Source organism: Nomascus leucogenys, chromosome 1a (genome assembly GCF_006542625.1).
Source record: "Nomascus leucogenys isolate Asia chromosome 1a, Asia_NLE_v1, whole genome shotgun sequence".
Taxonomy (NCBI): Eukaryota; Metazoa; Chordata; class Mammalia; order Primates; family Hylobatidae; genus Nomascus; species Nomascus leucogenys.
Genome location: NC_044381.1, coordinates 73,470,830 through 73,493,267, shown reverse-complemented (window position 1 = coordinate 73,493,267; position 22,438 = coordinate 73,470,830). Strand labels below are relative to the sequence as shown.

At 35.8% G+C, this 22,438-nt stretch overlaps 1 protein-coding gene across 3 annotated transcripts in view; it reads right to left on the bottom strand.

Annotated features, from left to right (window-relative positions):
* TMEM260 (transmembrane protein 260) overlaps window positions 1-22,438 on the bottom strand; it is a 72,389-nt gene that overhangs the window by 25,691 nt on the left and 24,260 nt on the right. For all 3 annotated transcript variants that reach the window (XR_004029685.1, XM_030811049.1, XM_003267728.2), the window contains exons 5-12: window positions 21,115-21,228; window positions 17,512-17,691; window positions 14,526-14,566; window positions 10,794-10,877; window positions 9,510-9,624; window positions 8,036-8,205; window positions 5,071-5,242; window positions 1,255-1,403 (exon numbers count right to left, since the gene is read on the bottom strand). Coding sequence is in view for 2 of the 3 variants with exons in the window: in XM_030811049.1 (XP_030666909.1) it covers window positions 1,255-1,403; window positions 5,071-5,242; window positions 8,036-8,205; window positions 9,510-9,624; window positions 10,794-10,877; window positions 14,526-14,566; window positions 17,512-17,691; window positions 21,115-21,228 (1,025 nt within the window). In the remaining variant the exon portion in view is untranslated. The remainder of the gene's footprint in view (window positions 1-1,254; window positions 1,404-5,070; window positions 5,243-8,035; window positions 8,206-9,509; window positions 9,625-10,793; window positions 10,878-14,525; window positions 14,567-17,511; window positions 17,692-21,114; window positions 21,229-22,438) is intronic.

Below are 22,438 nucleotides of genomic sequence, written 5' to 3'. Positions count from 1 at the left end.
CATACAATACTTCCATCATATTGTTCTTGGAACATTTTGGACATGCAATTTTTATTAAATAAATGCTGAAACAATGTCCCCAAACAGAATTAATGGCTTCCTTATCCATGCTGCCAGAATACTTGGCATATGTTGTCAGTTAAATCATCTATCTATTCAGTAAACACCTATCGAGCATTTACTATGTCTGACACTTTACAAGGCATTGATAGTATAGAACTTATCCCACCAAATTATGGCTAGTCGTATTCACATCTATGTATGTATACAACTAGATTGTGTTCTATTTGGATTTGGAACTGAGTTCCGTTCATCTTTCTATTGCCGGAGCCTAATACAAGCTGTAACATAGTAGACATTCAGTAAATGCTTGTGGGATTGAATTCTCAAAAATTCACAAAAATGCCAACTTGGGGATGTTAATGGTTCCTAATATTTTATCTAGAATAGAATAATTAAATGTTACTCTCACAGCACATTTATACCCATTACTTTTGTTTACTCCACGAGCCGCATAAACTTCAGGCTCTAAACACCCAAAATACCACATTATTATGTTCTTAGCAAGGGATAATTTAACTTTGGGATTTACAAAGACATTCTGAAGTCTTCTTTATAAGAAAAAATAAATCATGAAATAAGTGTTTCTTTTTCAAGCTCTGGACAATCTCAAGCACTTTATGGCAGAAGAAATGTTCAACACTGTATCATCGGGGGAATTATTTATTCTTGACCTAACTACAAATAATTTTATGTTCTCAAGTATAGAATTCAAAATTCTCATATTTTATCTCAGCTAGCATAAACTGTAGGTGTTTTTCTTATTTATAAAAATGTCTTATCCTTTATAAAAATTCTTAAGCTATTTTTATATAGTGATTATTCCTGAAAACATTTGCTTTACACTTAAAAGGGGGGCCATAGTGTTGATGGGGGGAACTATAATTGCTTGCCATCCACCTGCAATGATTTCAAGTAGGCAGGCACATCTCCAATTTCTGTGAATTGTACTAAGATCTTATTTGCTGTTCTTGCTAATCTGTTTGTATTTTTCCTTTATCCAAAACAATAACATTTATTTCTGCCTGGCCTCATTTATGCACAGATATTCAATTTAATTACAAAGATAATCTCACCAGTGACAGGGAAATAGGTATAGAAAATTGGTCTTTTGGATGAGGCACAGCTGCTACAGAAACAATTTTAGAAAAGCTTAAGATTTTAGAAAAGCTATTATATAAAAAGAATGCTTACTGTTTATTTACTTCAAGAAAATGATAAAGATTAAATGTGACCATTCCACTAGGTAATATTCCTTCCACAGGATTCCACCGGTTCCCAGGAAAGTTGACACCTGGCAAGTGCTTTGCCATCTTGGGTAAATACCACTCATAAGTCATCATCTGCCAGAAAAGTCACACATAATGTCAGACCTTTAATATATTTCTCAAAAAGAATCAAGTTTATCAAGTAATGGCAAAAACCTAAATTACTTTTGTACCAACCTAATATATATATAATTGAAAAATATAAGCACAACTGAGAATGTGGTACTGATTACTTTTTCAGTGACGTAAACCTTGGATTTTATTATGACTATCATCAGTCACATCAGTACCTTCTTCCAATTTACCTGCCGCATTTGACTCCCCAGAAGAACGTTCCCCCATTCTTATACCTAGAGCAGGGGTCCTCAAACTGGGCCGCACAGTAGGGGCCAGCATTACTGTTGTGCTCTGCCTCCTGTCAGATCAGTGGCAGCATTAGATTTTCACAGGAGTGTGAACCTATTGTGAACCACACATGTGAGAGATCTAAGCTGCATGCTCCTTATGAGAATCTAATGCCTGATGATCTGAGGTGGAACAGTTTCATCCCGAGCCCATTCCCCACCCCCACCCCCAACCCGCAGTCCGTGGAAATACTGTCCTTCACGAAACTGGTCCCTGGTGTAAAAAAGATTGGGGACCACTGACCTAGAAAACATGTATTCAACTTTCAGAACCAGTGTAAATATCACTTCCTCTGATGCCCTCCTCTGTCTCCATAGCCAGAATGGCACGATCCTCTGGTACTTTGTACTCACCTCTATTAGAGCCTGTTCCTCACCAGACTGTGAGCTCCTAGAGAAAAGGCACTGTATTTTTTCATCTCTGTGTATCTGCATGCACCTAGCACACTGCCTGGCATAGAATAGTTCTCAAATTTATTATTATTATTTTGAGACAGTCTCACTCTGTCACCCAGGCTGGAGTACAGTGGCATGATCTCAGCCCACTGCAAGCTCCACCTTCTGGGTTCAAGCAATTCTCTTACCTCAGCCTCCCGAGTAGCTGAGATTACAGGCACGTGCCACTACACCTGACTAATTTTTGTATTTTTGGTAGACACAGGGTTTCACCATGTTGGCCAGCTGGTGTCGAACTCCTGGCCTCAAGTGATCCACCCGCCTCGGCCTCCCAAAGTTCTGGGATTACAGGCGTGAGCCACCACGCCTGGCCAGTTCTCAAATCATGTTTGCTGAAGTTGAAATGCCTTTGATGGCCAGACTAGACAACCTAGACAAAATAGCCATTATTTTATTCATTCAAAAAATCAAGTATGCTCATCTATAATGAATAAGATATAATCCCTGCCCTGGAGAAGCTCAATCATGTAATAATCTAGGCCTCAAAGTTAAAAACTCTTTTGGCATTTCAAATTATCTGAATTTATTAGTAGCCCTATATTAATTACATATCCTTACAGGTTTACACATTCTTTTGATTTAAATAATTTACTTATATTAGAAAAAATCATTTTACCTAGTTCTATACTTAACACATACTTAACTCTATACTTTGATATGTATTCATTCCCTCTTTTTAAAGAAGAGACTCCCATTTACACCACCAAAGCTTTGTTATGTTCAGATATCATCATTTGAGAAATTGTGCTTATGTTTTACTTGTCTTATATAAGACATTACCTAGCAAATGTCAAATTAATTTTAATCTAAGTCCAAACTGTAAATACTCAAAAAATGCTTACTGAATTAGGCTTTATTACCCATTAGTTCTGGAGGATATTAATATTAATTACATACCCACTGTGTGCTATGGACTTTACTGTTCCCCATTTGGTTCTCATAATAACCTTGCTATATGAGAATAACTGTATCAGACACTGTTGATTGCCCACTCAACAATGAATACCTTCTTCTTTTTCACTAATGCAATCTTGATTTTGATCAGGTAGCTCAGGCTGCAATGTTCTCAGTCTAGTCATTCTCCTTTGCTAATGAGCAGTTCAGGTGTGAGTATATGACTCGGTATTGGTGAGTGGGGCCTGAGTGGAGGTCTGCTGGGGGGCTTCTGGGGCTCACGTTATTTCCAATAAATTGAAAGAGAGAGGGAGATACCCCAGAAGAAGCACCATGCTTTGTTTTAGATTGTGATGTTTGGAACTGGGCATCCATCCTGTGACTGGGAGGGAAAAGTCAAGAGAATGGCAGAAAAGCTGCCTCAGAAACTGATGTCCCTGAACTGCTCATATTATCAATCCTAACATCACCTATCTCCAGACTGCTTCTCATGTGAGGCTAAAAACTCAGTCATTTACGTCAGGTATTCTGTTTCTTGCATTCAAATGCACCCTAACTTATATAATGATGACTTACATTTCATAAATAAGGACAGAAGCTCTGAGAGGAAAAATCATTAGCCCCATGTCACATATCCAGGAAGTGACAGAATGAGGACTTGAGTTTAGGTCTAGTTCACTTTCTAATCCATGCTTCTCAACTACAGGAGCTGACATCCTAAACAGTGTTTAAAATAGTGTGGAACCACGTTATTAACAAGTAACATAGCTTTTGTCAGAATCTAGACTGAAGTTCAAATTAATCAATTGACATCCATGATATAAATGCAACTGCTTATAAAAATGTAAAATTGTATATTCACAAATCTGTTTACAAAGTTTTCTCCAAAAATTATAATTATTCATTAATTCAACAAAGTGCATTAAGTGCTATGCCTAATAATTTGTTCAACTGAATTCATCATATTATTCTTTTAAGATTAAGAATTTCTCTTTTCCTAATGACTGCTCTAAAAACACCAGAGACAGGTTTCTTCCCTTTTATGTATCTATGGCTTAAATAATAAATCTTACAGTTTAAATAGTTCTTCACTGAAAAAAAAGTTTTCATAGCCCTCAAAATTTTCACGAGTCCTCTCAATTTATTTTTGTCATAGCATTAACAAAGTTTATATAAAAATTCTATAGCATAATTATGGTTAATAATTTCTATTTTGAGTGAAATGTTTATTTACCTACACTATGATTTCATATTCAATATAATTTATTTTAATCCCTGGACCAATGGGCAAGGTAAATTTGAATGGCTGAGTTAGCCGAATATAAAATAACAATCTTTTTTTTTTTTTTTCTGAGACGGAGCCTCGCTCTGTCACCCAGGCTGGAGTGCAGCGACGCGATCTCAGCTCACTGCAAACTCTGCCTCCCAGGTTCACACCATTCTCCTGCCTCAGCCTCCCACGTAGCTGGGACTACAGGCACGTGCCACCACGCCCGGCTAATTTTTTGTATTTTTAGTAGAGACGGGGTTTCACCATGTTAGCCAGGATGGTCTCGATCTCCTGACCTCATGATCCACCAGCCTCAGCCTCCCAAAGTGCTGGGATTACAGGCGTGAGCCACTGCACCTGGCCTGAATGTAAAATAAGAATTTAAAAATAGGTTTACCATACAACAAACACTTTTATGGTTTGTCACATGAACTGGAGACCTAAAACATGAATCTAACATGAAACACACTAATTCTTAAAACATTCAGTTTAAATGTTTTTAAATGAGAAAGAAGCAACTAGTGTGACTTATGCTATTAGTTAAAATAAAAAAACAAGTATGCTCATATATATTCTACCTAACATGTAGAATGTCATATATATTCTACCTAACAGTGATCATGAAAACTGTACCCATCCACCATTTTAAAAAGATTTTTTCCAAAACATATGTTTTTAAATCATCGCTATATTCTAAGTATATTTTTCACATACTTACTTCCTGATCCACTAATGAAATGTCAGGCCTCAACCCCTCACAGTAATGCATGTAACGGAGAGAATTTCCTGGCAAATCTCCTCTGAGTAAGATAATTGCATCATGAGGCATAGAGGTGAGAAGATTCTTCGCGAACTTATCAATCACATAGTTGGTCCTTTGGTCACAAACACTAAATAAAAGGATTCAAAAAAATTAAAATAGCAATACTTTGCTAAAGTTTTAATAAGACTAGGCTTATTTTCTATGCCATTCTTTTCCCATCCTACAATCAACATTTAGTGTTTCCATATATTCTAAAATAATATGTATGTTTGAAGAGAGAATACTATCATCTGACAAGCAGCAGCTAATTGTGCAATTGAAAAAAAATCAGTCTACTGCTTACTTCTGGAGTTTATAATCATTTCCACAAAAAGGGAATCAGTACATAAGAATAGGTCCTTTTCTCCCCCTAAGTGCAATCCAATTTTATTTTTAGAAAGTAAGATTTTTGATTCCACTTGGAGTTTAAGGCAATTTTATGTTCATTCCATTTACTCAAAGAACCTTTCAGAAATGCAAAAGGAAATCTGCCCATTTCTGACTTGAATTTGTATGGCATTTGAATGATTTTCTTGCATGCAGAGGTTGATCCTTTCCACTTCTCCCCTGAACCACAGGCCTCCTGTGTTCCTCTCTGCCTTTGGAGATCAAGAAATCGCTAGGGAATGAGACCAATGAGAAGCAAGGGGAGGATGAGTTTCCTGAGTTGTTTACTTCTCTCCAGGCATTATTAGCTGTTGCCAATAACTTCATTCTTTTCAAGAATGAAGTGAACTTTCTAACTTCAAAGAAAAACTGGCATGAATTCTGAGAGCATTCTATGAAAAAAGAAAAAGATGACAAAACAGTAATTAGTATCAAAAAATGAGAAAAGCAATGTCCTTTCTGTTATTACCAAGTCCATTACATTTGATGGAGCTGGGAAACACGGCCTAAAGTTGAATACCTGGGGTATCACAAAGCAAATGAACACCTCTAGGAACAGAATATTATCCCTGCCTTTGTAATTGATGTAAAAATTACTGTTTCCTACCTGATTCCCTATGTTGCAGAGTGATGAGGCACATTTTGCCACCTAGCAAAAGTGCTGTGTATTCCATTCCCCTGGGACAAATAAAAAAAATCAAAACAAGATAAAAACACCTAGCCTGTGCAAATATGTCTGGTGTCGAACCTGGACTGCCCTAATGGCCTGAGCCAGGAGATGACTGGGATAAGTAAAGGTTGGGAAACACACTGTGGGCTTGGTGCACCTTCTTGAGCTAGCGATGATGTTGTGTCTAGGACATGCAGCCCCTTCTCTCCAGGCCTCCTGGTGGCCTTCCTAACACCAGCTCTACCCCAGTATTATAAAGAACAATGTTGTGGGTTTTTTTTAACTTTTATTTTAGGTTCAGGGGTACATGTGTGGGTTTGTTGTTATAAAGGTAAATTCATGTCACAGGGTTTGTTGCACAGATTATTTCGTCACCCAGGTACTAAGCCTGGTACACAATAGTTATTTTTTTCTGATCCTCTCCCTCCTCCCAGCCTCCACTCTCAAGAAGGCCCCAGTGTCTGTTGTTCCCCCTTCTTTGTATCCATGAGTTCTCATCATTTAGCTCCCACTTATAAGTGAGAAGATGCAGTATTAGGTTTTCTGTTCCTCTGTTAATTTGCTAAGAATAATGGCCTCCAGCTCCATCCATGTTCCTAAAAAGGACATGATCTCATTCTTTTTATGGTTGCACAGTGTTCTATGGTGTATATGGACCACATTTTCTTTTTCCAATCTACCACTGATGCGCATTTAGGTTGATTCCACGGCTTTGTTATTGTAAATAGCGCTGTAATAAACATTCGCGTGCATGCGTCTTTATGGTAGAATGATTTATATTCCTTTGGGTATATACCCAGTAATAAGATTGCAGTGTTGAATGGTAAGAACATTGGTTTTTAAAATTAAGTTAAAAGAGAAAATTTAATCCTTTAAAATACCAGTCCAATCTCACTACAGCAAAATTCCAAGGGACTCTCTCTTTCATTTCCATAATGTGTACTTGATATTGCTAGAAATAAATGAACTATAGTCTAAGACTTAGACGTCTTTTATGTTAGACTGAGATTTTTATTGTAATGGTTATTAAACAGATTTTGAAAAATACATGTAATACTAATAACATACGAGTTAAGAAACTTTAGAACTTAATTTAAAAATAATTAAGGCTGGTGTAGTGGCTCACACCTGTAATTCCAGCACTTTGGGAGGCTGAAGAGGGAGGCTTGCTTGAGACCAGGAGTTCAGGACCAGCCTAGGCAACCTAGTGAGACCTTGTCTCTACAAAAAAAAAGAAAAAAGGCATGCTAATGGTGGCATGTGTCCATAGTCCCAGCTACTGAGGAGGCTGAGGCAGAGGACTGCTTGAGCCCAGGAGTTCACGGCTGTAGTAAGCTACGATCATGCCACTGTACTCCAGCCTAGGGGACAGAATAAGACCGTGTCTCAAAAAAATTAGTATTTACTATTACAGAGTAAACTGGACATAAAGGGAAGCATAAAGTGAATTATTTTAGGGTATACAAAAAACCCTAAATCATTTTACTCTCCATCTAAGTGGTATTTTAGGTCATGGAATTTTACCCATACTAGGAATTCTAAAAGTATCTCTTGGGTTCTTTAGAGAAAAAGATACAAATAGACTAGACACACCACCTAAACCCTTGTTTGCAATGGCCTGAAACCATACATCGCCCATGCTAAGATTCTGATTCAGGAGGTTTAACAACCCTTGAAAGTTAAAGAACTACTGCATTCAACCAAGCTGTCTCACTTTGAGTCTTGAAAACCAGTAGAAGTAACAATGAAATGAAGTGTCAGAATCTGAATATTCAGGTATCTCTGGCTTGACAGCTACTTTTCATAAAAATAACCATGTGTTACCTGTAATTAGAATATATTTGGTAAACTACAAAAAGAGTTGCAGAAAGCCATTCCAGACACTGAAGCCCATTGCTATTCAGCACTCGGTTAGTCTCAGACACAACTGCAGCCAAACCAATGCCAGCGAGGACGGCCACTACTGCATTGCTCTGCATCCAGAATCGTTCCACCTGTGAAAGACATATGCAACCAGTGGGTCCAGGTGACTATTTTATGCTATCAATCAGCTCCTCATATATTTTTTAAATATACTGCATGTACCTAGTTGTGTGTGCCTGTTGTCATTCAGGTTTTGTTAACTGATTTCCCCAATCCAAGCCCAGGTCATTTTATTTTTCTATTTTCAAACATTCTTCCTTCCCAGTTTGACAGGTGCATCTCCCTTTTTAGATCCACACATTCATTTCAATACTGTGGCCTTAGTCTTGAACTCCAGTAATATACAGGCTGAAGGAGTTAGAGAAATGCTTTTGCTTTACTCCTGATGTTTCCTTCCACATCAGGTGGAGAAGCTCCACTGTCCTGGCCTCTCTCTGACCCCTCACATATTTCCTCCTGTAGGATGTAGGGACTGATCCGACTGGGGAGTTTGGGAGCTGAGACTGGGCCTGCAGCACCCTCCCTTTTCATCTCCCTTTCTCCTGGAAGTCAGCTACCCACAGGAAGCACTTGTCCAGGGCCAGAGTCTATCTCTGTGGCACCAGTGGGGTGGGAGAGACATGGGAAAAGGCCTGACCTGCACAGCACTGCCTATGACTAGTGGGTAAATATGTCTATTCTGGGATGCTGGAAGAGGAAGCCCCCTTGGCTACAGATATAAGCTGCATTTTCCAATCTCAGTATTATCAGTAATAAAAGTGATTCTCCTACCCGTTGTACTGTATTACCTTGTTTCTCAATTGATTCAGAACTCAGGTGATCAAGTAGGGTATTATTTATTAGGCTTCCTGAACACACACATACGCAGACTTGGTTTCAGCTGTCAAAAAAGAGCTATTGACATTTACAGAGATTCTATTATAAGTAGAAGAAATACTCTAATCTCAGAGACTGCTGCCAAAGAAAACAGAAATACGGTTGCTCTTTTGCCTAGGCCTGGGACTGGGGAGGTAAGAAATAAGAAAATATGTTGTTAAGTGCCCTCAATTACAATTCATATTGCTATTAAAAAAATTCCAGGAGAAATGCAGTTGTACCTATATTTGCAAGCACACACACATACAATGACTGACTTAAATCTACTTTACATTTACTTTTCTATTTAACAACTGTGTTAATTAAACACTGCATTCTTTTTATCCTAAAAAGAGGCCTTAGCTGTATTGACTCAATAATTTAACTTTGATTTATAAAAATGTATATAAAATTTTAACTATTCCTCAAGTAATTTGCTCTTCTACAAACTTTATGAAATGCAAATTTGTACATTCTTCACAAACTTTCTGGTCAAAGGATATATCCAAGTAAAACTTACCACACCCATGAAAAGTGGTTTTGAAATATCTAAATTTGCTCTCCAAGCAAAGAACAATGAATAAATGCAAAACATTCCAGTAAAAAGCCATATTAATGATGGATTCTGTTTGTCCCTACAAAAAATAATAAAAATATGTCTAAAATATGTAGATACATGAATGTCAAATATAATATCACAGGACTTTAAACTATTAGATCTATAAAAACTTTCCATTTTTAACTAGGAGCAAAGAGAGATTTTGGTTTTTAAAATCTGAGTTGAAACAAATAACCAAAATATAATAATAAACTTGAACTACAACTTGGGACTACGCAGTAAAGGATATAAAGCTAACATTTACAGAAGAAATGCAAACTACTGATTTTGTTAAATTTCAGAAGTCATCAAAAATAGGCAAAATAGAAATATTTTGAGGCTTGAAATAATAAAGATTTAAGAACGATATATCTCAATGTTGGTGTGAATGCGGTGGTATGACAATATATGTTAGTATAATCCTTCAGAAAAGTTAATTTGGTAATATCTATATCAGAAGCCTTAAAAATATTAATAATCATTGACTCAGTTATTTGTCATGCAGGCATAAATCTTTAAGCAATAACCAGAAATGTAAATAAAGATTAATCCATAAAAATGCTTTGGTATTACTTATAACAGTGGAAAAAGTGGAAGCAATCTAAAGACCTCTCAATAGAAGAACAGTTAAATTAATTCTACTGTGGTCATAGAATGTTCTATTATATAGACATTTAAATGATTTTAAGTATTTTTATAGTATGAGAAAATGTTCACAATAAAATGTTTGTGTCAAGTAAACAAAACTATAGATAAATGTACAAATATACATTTACATACAAATACATACATTCAACAGACTAGATCATAAATGAATAAATTAATGGAGATTTACAGTGCTACATTTTTCAGGGTTTCTTTTGTCATCAGGGATCACTTTTACCATCAGACGAATTTAAATAATTATTTCTTTTTAAAATCAGCAATAACAATCGGTTATAGCAGAGTAAGGGATCAAACCTGAAGTTTAGGACATCAAATGACTGCCTACTTAGACATAATATAATGCTCAATTTCTTGAAATCATTGATTTAGAATCAGGATAAAAGTAAGAAAGCAATACACATTTATCTTAATAGATAGCTAGGAGAGTCATTTATTTGGAGCATAAAATAATACTGGCAATGTCCTACAGTGACATATTGAAAACATTAATTCAATTTATGAACATAGAAAAATAACAGAAAAAGGAATTGTATTACTTACTTTCTTGCTAAACATATATTTGCACAAACTGCAAGGGCTTGGATGTTGAATGAGAGTTCGGTCCTCATATTTGTTACTTGAGAACTGCAAAAAAACCACCTAACTTAATGTTGGCAGGAAACAAATCTAATTAATTCCAAGTAAAATATTCCTTGTAGGATACCACTGATTATACACTGAACAATCATAAGAGCTGGGGTCAGACTTTAAAATTTTGTCTTTCAGAGTTGGAAGAAAAAGTGCAATAGAAACAAATAGTTCCAAGACGTTTTCCAGTGGTAACATTTGGTTATCAACTTACATAATTTGGAATAGGATCAGAACAAATAATTCTTCTGTATTTTTTATATTGGTATACTGTATAGAATATCCCCAACTTGTTTGGTAGGAAGCTGTTTGAAATGAGTTTTTGAACTTTTTTCTCTTGGCAGTGTAGACATGGCCTCCAGTGATTTAGCAAATGATAACAAAATTAATTCAAATAGCTTTCTGGAGATCTAATATGAAGAAAATAAAGGCCATGAGAGATAATTCCCAGCCATTCTTTTGTGGGTTATCTTTTTCCTTAAATGGTTCCCTTGTTTTCTATATTATTTGTTTTGGTTCAAGAAACATTTAAGCAATCTCAGAGAAATGTATTTTTTTTTCCTACAAATAAACTAAATTTTTCCAGTAACTCATATGCATTTTCAGGTATTAAAATTTGAGTTCTATAATAGCTTCTGCTCTAGCTGTCTCTAATTGTTAAAAAAGAAATGACTTATATATCATCTCAAAGAACTTTCTTCTCCCTGCCGGCAATTTTACTGGAGAAAATGTGATACCATAATTATAGAAACCATACAATGTGTATTTTACTAATGAAGACTCATCTACTATGAGAAGATATCCTTACTCATTTTCAAATACACTTGAAAAATTGATTCCAGCATGAGACCCATTTCAAACCATTCTTCAAAAGGAATGAAGTCAGTCTCAAAATTAATTCTTAGAGATCTATTGCTTAAGTGTAAGCGCTGAAAGATGGTCACTGCCTAAGGTTAGATTCAATAATTTCCTTGTACAGGATTGCAATTTAGAGATATGCATGGGGAAAAAATTTAATTTGCTTGACTGGAAAAGGGTAGATGATTAGCTTCTATCATTTTGAAGGATTTTCTCATAAGTTAATTATGAGTCGCCTTTTTCAACATCCCTGCCCACCTGAAACAATTAAAGACTAGACCTTCTCATTCAGGGAGTGCTAAGATTATGCCTTCATTCTACATGATGACTTGGTCCACACAAAAGTGTGGGTGTGAGTGGTCATCACTTTTGTCAAGTCTTTTTTCTGGGTATACAGCCTGCTATTATTTTAACGTAAAGGAGGCCTTTAAGGGTCCCAATAGATGACTTTCATGTGCAACTAATAAAAGTTAGTCATGTGGTCTAGGATTACTCTCGAGAGTTCTTGGGAGTTCATGTAGGGTTTGCTAAGGCAAAAGATATCAGTTATCCTTAATACTATAATGATCTCTGGAAGGTAGATAGAAAAGTCCTTCTGCCTGGAGCAAAGCAGAATAAAATGAAAGCTCAGAGACATTGATATGACATTTGACTGTCTTTATGTTTATTTTTTTATTTTTTGAGGTACAGTCTCACTCTGTTGCCTAGGCTGGAGTACAGTGGCATGATGATGGCTCACTGCAGCCTCGACCTCCTGGGCTCAAGCGATCCTCTCACCTCAGCCTCCTGAGTAGCTGCAACTACAGGCCCTTGCCACCATGCCTGTCTATTTTTTTTTTTTAATGTTTTGTAGGCCGGTTGTGTTAGCTCACTCCGGTAATCCCAGCACTTTGGGAGGCCAAGGCAGGTGGATCACTTGAGGTCAGGAGTTTGAGACCAGCCTGGCCAACATGGCAAGACGCTGTCTCTACTAAAAATACAAAAATCAGCTGGGCATGGTAGCACACACCTGTAATCCTAGCTACTCAGGAGGCTGAGGTGGGAGGATCACTTGAACCCGGGAGGCGGAGGTTGCAGTGAGCAGAGATCTCACTACTGCATTCCAGCCTGGGTGACAGGGCAAGACTCCTTCTCAAAAAAAAAAAATTATTTTATTTTATTTTTTTTTGTTGTTGTTGCAGAGTCTAGGTCTCACTATGTTGCCCAGGCTGGTCTCAAACTCCTGGGCTCAAGCTATCCTCCCACTTTGGCTTCCCAAAGTGCTGGGATTACAGGCATTAGCCACCACACCCAGTGCCATCTTTATTTTTGAAAAGAAAAGTGAGCTTCTTGTTACATTCCTCCAGCGAAAATGAGAAAGCCACAAAAGTCTCACACATAAAAAGAAATATTTAAAATCAATGGTGAGAACCATCAAAAGGTTATGTGAAAGTAACTGATGGCAGGGAGATATTTCCAAGATATAATGTAAAGTGAAAAACAGCAGGCTAATAAAACAGTATGTTTACTATGATCCTACTTTTAAAAAGAAATAACAATCTTAAAAATATTAGAAAAATATAGTCATTAACAGATTAGTAACAGTGGTTATCTCTGCATGTTGGATTTATAGGTAGTTTTAATTTTCTTATTTTTGCTTACCTGTATTTTCTAAGTTTTCTATAAAGATTATGTACCTTTTTTGAAGTAGAAAAAAGAAGTTGTTTAAAAAGAAAGGAAGGAAGGATGGCTGGAAGAAAGCAAGCTAATAAGTAAATTACACCGAAATTGTGAGAACTCATAAACTGCCTCACATATAAAGTTGAAATACTCTCCTCATAGTTTTTTTTCAAACAGCCTCAAGAGTTCCAAATTAGTAATTAGTTAGGACATCACTTTAGTGTTGTAGAAACCTATTTTCTTCCAAAATTTTGTATCAAGTTAGTATGAATATCTTTCCACTTGTCTTAATCTGTAGGTTTTAAAGCAAATATTAACCCAGTTTTCAAAGTACACTATTAAAATAATATAGATGAAAATATATTTGCTTAAGCCAGCTCTAATAAGGTTGGATGTTAAAAATATGTAAGCCAAAGATAGAGCTTATGGCAAGGATAGCCTAAAGAAGTCATAGGAGACATTATATAAATTAAGCTCTGAAATACTAAAAACCAAAATAACAAGAAAATAGTTGTTCAATTGAAGGTTGAAACATTTTAGTTCTATAAATGCTCTATATAGTATTCTAATATTCACCGTTGTGTTTATTGCTCATTTTAAGCTCAATCTTATTGAAGGAGGTGCTAAAAATATTTGATAGTACAGTCGGCCCTCTGTATCCATGGGCTCTGCCTCCGTGGATTCAATTAACCTTAAATTAAAAAAAAAAAAATGGGGAAAAAACTGTCTGTACAAACATATACAGATGTTTTTTTCTTGTCATAATTCCCTAGACAATAGAGCATAACAACTATTTACATAGCATTTACATTATACTAGTTATGATAAGTTATCTAGAGATGATTTAAAGTATACAAGAGGATGTACATAGTTTATATACAAATATTATGCCATTTTATATCAGGACTTGAGCACCCATGGATTTTTATATCCTCAGGAGTTCCTATAACCAATACCCCATGGATACTGAGGGACAACTGTAAATACAAACAACTGTTAACTGTAGAGGTAAAAACTACTTCTCTGACATACTTTGTTACAAAGAGATGAACTCAGAAATCCCTAAAATCACTTAAAGGAACTAATAGAGAATTCATTTTAAAATAGTTTCAAATATTTCATACTCACAGCAATATTTCAGACATACTGGATCCTATTTCAGATTTGGCCTAAACACAAAAGACAAAAGTTTATCTGCACAAGAATTAAACTGATGCTTTATTAGGATATTGTATTTTAATAATCTTGACTTAAAAGATTCGAATTTTCTTAAAAAAATTTTTTTATTTTAGGTTTCGGGGTACATGTACAGGTTTGTTACATAGGTAAATTCTGTGTCAAGGGAGTTTGGTGTACAGATTATTTCATCACACAGGTAATAAGCATAGTACCCAATAGGTAGTTTTTTTGATCCATTCCCTCCTCCTGCCCTCTGCCCTTAAGTACACGTGTCCATGTGTACTCAATGTTTAGCTCCCACTTATAAATGAGAACATGTGGTATTTGGTTTTCTGTTCCTGCATTAGTTCACTTAGGACATTAACTCATTCTTTTTTATGGCTGTGTAGTATTCCATGGTGTATATGTACCACATTTTAAAAAATCCAGTCTACCGTTGATGGGCATTTAGGTTGATTCTATGTCTTTTCTATTGTGAATAGTGTTGTGATGAACATATGTGTGTATGTATCTTTATAGCAGAACAATTTATATCCCTTTGGGTATATAACCAATAATGGGATTGCTGGGTTGAATGGTAATTCTGTTTTAAGTTCTTTCAGAAATCGCCACATTGCTTTCCACAATGGCTGAACTAATTTACACTCCCACCAGCAGTGTATAAGCATTCTCTTTTCTCCAAAACCTCATCAGCATGTTTTTTGACTTTTTCATATAATAGCCATTCTGACTTGTGTGAGATGGTATTTCATTGTGGTTCCAATCTTCATTTCTCTAATGATTAGTGATATTGAGCACTTTTTCATATGCTTTTTGGCTGTGTGTATGTCTAAAAGATACAGGTTTTAAATGTACAATGTATCATTTCTCTTCACTCAAAGTCTTTAGTTCAGAGTCTTACTGAATTTTTAAAGAGAAGTCAGTGAAAACTAATTTGGACATCCTTTAGGAAGAATTTTAGAAGTAATAATTGGCAGGCTGGGTGCGGTGGCTCACGCCTGTAATCCCAGCACTTTGGGAGGCCGAGGTGGGCGGATCACGAGGTCAGGAGTTCAAGACCAGCCTGGCCAACATGGTGAAACCCCGTCTCTACTAAAAACACAAAAAATTAGCCAGGCATGGTGGTGCACGTCTGTAATCCCAGCTACTCAGGAGACTGAGGCAGGAGAATCACTTGAACCCAGGAGGTGGAGGTTGCAGTGAGCTGAGATCGCGCCACGGCACTCCAGCCTGGGCGATAGAGTGAGACTCTGTCTCAAAAAAAAAAAAAAAAAAAGAAGGAAAGAAAAGAATATTTGGCTAGAAATCAGTTAAACTATTCCAGCAAAAATGATTTACATGTTAATAAATTAATAACCTTTTTATACTTCCATTATAGACTTTCCTTAAGCTCTTTATGAGCACTTTGATTAAACTTCATTATAACTTGTTCATCTATAATTTCACAATTATGTATGAATTATATAAATTTGAATCTAGAATGGTCTTCAGACAATATTTTTATGGAATAACCAAAATAAGTAAAGTAGAATATAAATGTAAAGTATCAAACTCTCTAAGTCAAAATAATTAATATTTTTTATTATGAAACATCTCCTACACATAAAAAACATATATAATACATCTTTAAGGGTCAAAGAGCTTTTTAAAAATCTACAGATCCAACATTCATTTAAGAAACAGAACTTCACTGGCCAGGCGCCGTGGCTCACGCCTGTAATCCCAGCACTTTGGGAGGCCGAGTCGGGTGGATCACAAGGTCAGGAGATCGAGACCATCCTGGCTAACACGGTGAAACCCCGTCTCTACTAAAAATACAAAAAAATTAGCTAGGTGTGGTGGTGGGCGCCTGTAGTCCCAGCTGCTGGGGAGGCTGAGGCAGCAGAATAGCGTGAACCCGGGAGGCGGAGCTTGCAGTGAGCTGAGATCGCGCCACTGCACTCCAGCCTGGGTGACAGAGCGAGACGCCATCTCAAACAAACAAACAAAATAAAAAAAAAATTTTTTTTTTAAAAAGAAACAAAACCTCATCAATATCATAAGGTATCTCCCAAAGCCCTCAAAGACTTTTTCTTCCTTATCCCACAGTAGTAACTACTACCTTGAATTTGGTGTTATTTCCCTATTTTTTATAAATATATAGTTCCACTACTTTTGTATGTACCCTTGAACAATAGATTGTTTAGTTTCGCATGGTTTAGAGTTTTGTATAAGTGGTATTATGTACTACATACTCTTCTGAGACTTGCCTTCTTAAGTAGGACACAAAAGTACAAACCAAGAAAGAAAAACCTGATATAACTGTCTATATGAAAATAAAAAATCTTCTGCTCATCCTTTCATTTTTCAGATAATCTTTACTGCGACTATATTTAATGTGTTCCCCTAATATGTCTTAGGAAAAGCAAGGCCTTTTGAACTTCTTTGGAGCACACTTTCCATTTAGTGAACTCATGAGGCATTTACAGATAGGTCTTGAGTTTTAAAAACTAGACACTAACATAAACACTGTTCATGAAATATGTAAAAAATAAATAAATAATAAGTAGTTTGGTCAAAGAAAATTTTTAAAATTGAGGCTTTTTTTTTCCTTCGATCTTTTCCAAATAGTTTTATTCACAGATCAAGTACCCATAGTGACTCACTGCTAACAAGACTGAAATGCTTCAACTGTAGGTGGAAGACTTTTTAATAACTGCTATCCTAAAAAGTATATTCAGGATATACAACTACATGATGTTAAATTAAGTGACTCCGACTTTTTTCTAACATATATCAAAGGCCATATTCCAAGGGGCAAGTTTGTTACATAAATAACCAAAATAAATATTTGATCCACTGTGATTGATAAATACTGTTTTTTTAATCAAGGCCCAGGCAGAGCACTGAAGTTTTGCCACTTGTTTCCTTAGAAGGGCTTTAAATCTGAATTTACCAGGCTGAAGGTTCCATATTCTTCCCTGAGAAAATGTGTCAAAAATCCTTGCAGTGTTGTCTGGTCTCCCCAGGTCCACCGGGCATGATTAAGGTAAGATGAAATAGGAAGGTGGACATAGGGCAGCAAACCAGCAGAGAAGTACAGGCTCAACTTCAACAAAGAGCCCAGGGAGAGTTCCTGCATCAGAGCACATTGGGTGGTATAACAATGTTTATTTTAGTAGATTCATCCTGGAACTTCAAGAACATATCAAGGAAAACATCAAATATGTTTACTCAGAGCTGATCTCCCAATTTATATTAAGTCACCACAGAATACTATGTTAAACCTTCTGATTACTATGGATTACTAGAAAATTGCATCAGCCTGAACTCCTTTGCATGGCAGGTGAAAGCTGAGTGAAGCAAATAATATTAGCAAAGGCTCATGAGTATCATGTTTATTACATCACTTACATTTAAAACCATGTCATGACAAGCAGCATTGCACAGCTAAGATAACCTGCTTGGAAGTGATTATGTGCTGTTTGGCTGATTTTGAATATGCCAAAAATACAATTCTAAGACCAATTCACTTCATCATCATCATTAGGAGTAGACTTCAACTATATATATCATTATGATTATATGTTGACAATTATTTCAACAAGAGTTTTGAACATTTCACGGAAATGTCTGGCATAAATGAAACTAGTTTTTATATAAACTCCAAGCTCATCCAAATGCTTTTTTTCCCTCAATTTACATATAGGATAGAATATTAAAGAAAATTAGTTGTTATGACAATGCTGCTTCATATACCTTATTTGGGAAAATATATTTCTCATTTGTAAATACTTTTCTTAAAGGACAATATTGACAAAGTTTTATAAATATTAAATCCAAAAGAATACGAATTCTGATATATTCAATCAATTCCTGTGTATCTGAACCAAGATTCAAACACTGCTTACTTTAGTAACTGGGAAAGGTGGTTCTCTCACAAATATCATATTTGGAAATGGCCAATTGTTCCTTTACGAAAAAGAGAAATTCATATGTGAGAATGAATGTGAGAATCAAGGTTCACATTCACCAGAAGTAGAACAAGCAGTTGATTTATATTAGCATTTTCAAATAAACATTCTTAATTGAAAATGAAGTGTTTTATTACAGTACTGATTTCGTTTGAGATTTCTACAGCAGTGATGCATAAAAAATGATGGCATGAAAGGAGTGTAAGAAATAACTAATCTAACAACATGCCTTTGCTATTCTTAAAATTAGTTTTAAAGAAAGTAAATGCTTATTTTTGCACAGTTTCTGCATATTATAAAATTGAATTTAGAATGGTAAGATGAGTTGCTGCAGAATTTTCCTTTTGTGTGAGAAATAAACAGGGAAACAATTGCATGAGAGCTATTGCAGAGTTGGGGAATAAGTGGCTCCTAATCCTAACTGCACATTAAAATCACCTGGGGAGCTTCTTAAAAATACTGATGTCTGGGCCTCACCCCAGATCACTTATATCAGAATTATTTTAGGGTAGAATCAAGTTTTAGCATAAATAAATAAATACATACATACATACACACACACACACACACACACACACCCCTATGTATGTACCTATAGATACACATATACATATGTACCTACATTACTGTATACATATGTACATCTGTGTATATATACACACAAACAAACACGAACTTTTTAAAAGCTTCTCAGATAAGTAAGCAGCCAGGGTTGAAACCAGCTGACTCAGGACTTTCTGCTCTGTCTCAAATCACCTCCCAGTGAGATCCAACTACCCTGTTACTTCATTGGTAGGCCTTATTTTCTAGCCTCTGCTTTTTAACTAATGGGAAATAAAGAGTCACAGTTCTCACGATTTCATCACTGTCTGGTAGCTTACCTCAGTGCAGGGAAAACAGGCCCTTAGTCCAAGCTCCAAAATTATCAATTCTGAATCCTCCATGTTTTACAGAAAGTATATGCCTCTCCTTTCAATCAACTAACATGAAATATGTGCTGAGAATGCACCCCTCTGATGTCTGTTCAGGTCAGAAGCCTGGCTAAGATGACTGATACTAGAGGGAGATGTATCCACCCACCCCCACTGATTCACAAGAGAAACATCTGGGCCTCTTTCTCGTATTCCACAGAAAAGCTTCACTGAGTTATATTTTGTATCTCCATTTTTAATCAAGGGTTTACATAATAAAAGGCCATATAAAGAACTTGCTATATACACCATAACCACTGTTAAAGACACTGCCTGTTATGCTGTTTAGTAAGATTTACGTAAGGACTTACATGATTGACTTCACAAAATTCAGTGCCAAGGAAAAGTTCTTTCCTGTCAACTGCTATGTTTCCCTTTTACTTATTTTTTATTTATTTATTTTTTTTGGAGACGGAGTCTTGCTCTGTCACCCAGGCTGGAGTGCAATGGCGCGATATCGGCTCACTGCAACCTCTTCCTCTCGGGTTCAAGAGATTCTCCTGCGTCAGCCTCCCGAGTAGCTGGGACTACAGGCGCACACTGCCAAGCCTGGCTACTTTTTTTGTATTTTTAGTAGAGACAGACTTTCACCATGTTGCCTAGGCTGGTCTCGAACTCCTGAGCTCAGGCAATCCACCTGCCTTGGCCTCCCAAAGTGCTAGGATTACAGGCGTGAGCCACTGCACCCAGCTCCTTTTACTTACTTTTTAATCACATCATAAAAATTTTATAACCTCCGTGTTACCCTTTTTGCTTTACTGTTCAGAAGCTAAGAAGCGAAATGTGTTCAAGTATAGTAAATACAGTTATCTAAAGCTTTGGTATAATTATTTCCCTGTTTCTACATAATAATTTTATTTGTTTTATATGTTTTCTATTATAATTCTGATTATAGCTGGGTATAACGAACAAACAATAAAAGGATAAGTTGAGTTTGTACACAAACAAACAATAAGGTAAAAAGACTCTAGTGCTGGCTTTGTATATAGACTATTTTAACCTCTGGGTTCCTTAATCTCACATTGCCTAATGAAGTAATTTTCCTATGTTGCTTCATATTGCCATTTTAATTAACAATCATTTTTTTCTTTCAGAGAAAGAATAACAATAAATCATTTTTAATTCTAGGGAATCCGTTTTGAGAAAACAATACTGTTACCAGAGATTTTATTATTTAGTTCACAATAGCAGGGATGTCTGTTTTGTTGAGAGCTGACTCTTCAGCACCTGGAGCAAGCATATGGCACAGGGCAAGGACTCGGCACAGAGTTAAATAAATGAAGTATGATGGCACACCACTCTGTGTTTTAGAATGTATAAAATCATAATTAAGAAAATTTGATATTGTTGCTTTAAGTCCTTTCAGCCTACTTTCATCGAGATGCTATTCAGAATCAGTCACAAAATTATGGAACAGGCCAGATGCCACTGCAATCAATACCGCATAATTTTTGTAAATCCTATTTTTTTCAGTCAATATTGTTAGGCCCTAGGGTTATTTATGCTTTACATGAAACCCAAGAAAAAGCCTGAAATTTTCTCATGACAAAAATGTTATATTAGACCTAAGTAAAATATTGTACATTTTTATTTTTACAAAATTCAAAAACTTACCTTCTTTTTTAAAAGTTGAAAGAGAATCCAAGGTATTATGCACAAAACATAGAGTATTATTGTGTGCTGGTTACATAAACTAAGGCCACAGCAGAAAGCACCAATTTTAGCTATCTGAAAATAAATTAAAAAACTAAGTAAAAATTTCACCTAAAACTCTAAGAACAATAATAAAAAGCCATTTTTATATCAAAACCAAGCATTTGTATCATGTTAGGTTAAAATCAACCTCTTTAAGATGCAAGCAGTTATTTTAATAATCATTAATATTTGTTACTATTATTTTTATTAATATTTTCCACGTTCATCAAATAATTGCAATTTGATCTTAAATAACTGTTTTCAAACCAACTTTTAGAAAATCCTGTATGATAAATAGGTAAGTTGTAATAGTAATAGAGTATTGTGTAATGCTTATTCAAGTAAAATCTATAATTGAAATTCAGCAATTGTTTTTTCTCCTATTAAACAAATGAAATAGAGCCTCTTTTATTTAGAAACCTGGTTATCACTGGGTGGTGTTTTTGTTTTTCCAACATGTGTTAGTTTCATAACTGGCAAAGGTTCTCTCCTTGACCAAACTCAAGTCAGGCTCCTCTGAACTCTTCCCAGTGAGGTCCTGACTTTTGAGTTTCCATGTTCATCTCTGCATTGTCCAGTTTTAGCATCAATCCTGTCAAGTCAGTTTAGCCAGAACACTAATTCTCAATATCTGGTCAAGTTCTTCATCCACTACCATTCCCTAGGTGATGTCTGATCACCCTGGCTTGCTTTCAGCAAGAATTCAGTCAAATCTCCCTTTACCGCTGATGTTTCCTCTCAGTAATTTTCCATCCACTAACTCCCACCCTGCTCCTTGGCTATAAATTCCCACTTTCCCTTGTATTTGGAATTGAGCCTGATTTCTTTCCCCTACTACAAAACCCCATTGCAGTTGTCCCTATACCTGAACCTGAATAGTGTGCCTTCTCACTCTTTAAAAAGTGTATTGAATAATTTTTAACATAATCAGACATTTTTTAAGCCAAAAACTCCCTCTAATAGCATCACAGGAAACCACATATAAACCATGACGTTCTTTTGTTTCTACACTCTTTAACAACACAAAGCTGCCTATACTAAGATGATTTGGCATTTCCCAATGTGTAGACTGTAAGTTCTTAGAAGATAGGGTTCTTTCACATGTCAAGTGATTTTGATGATAGTGTTTACCTTAAAATTCATTGTAATCTCTTCTGAACTACTTCATGGTTTACATTTGACACTCTTCTTTTAGTTAAGTAAATTACAAATTTGACCTTTCTTGGCAATTAAGGAGTGGGTC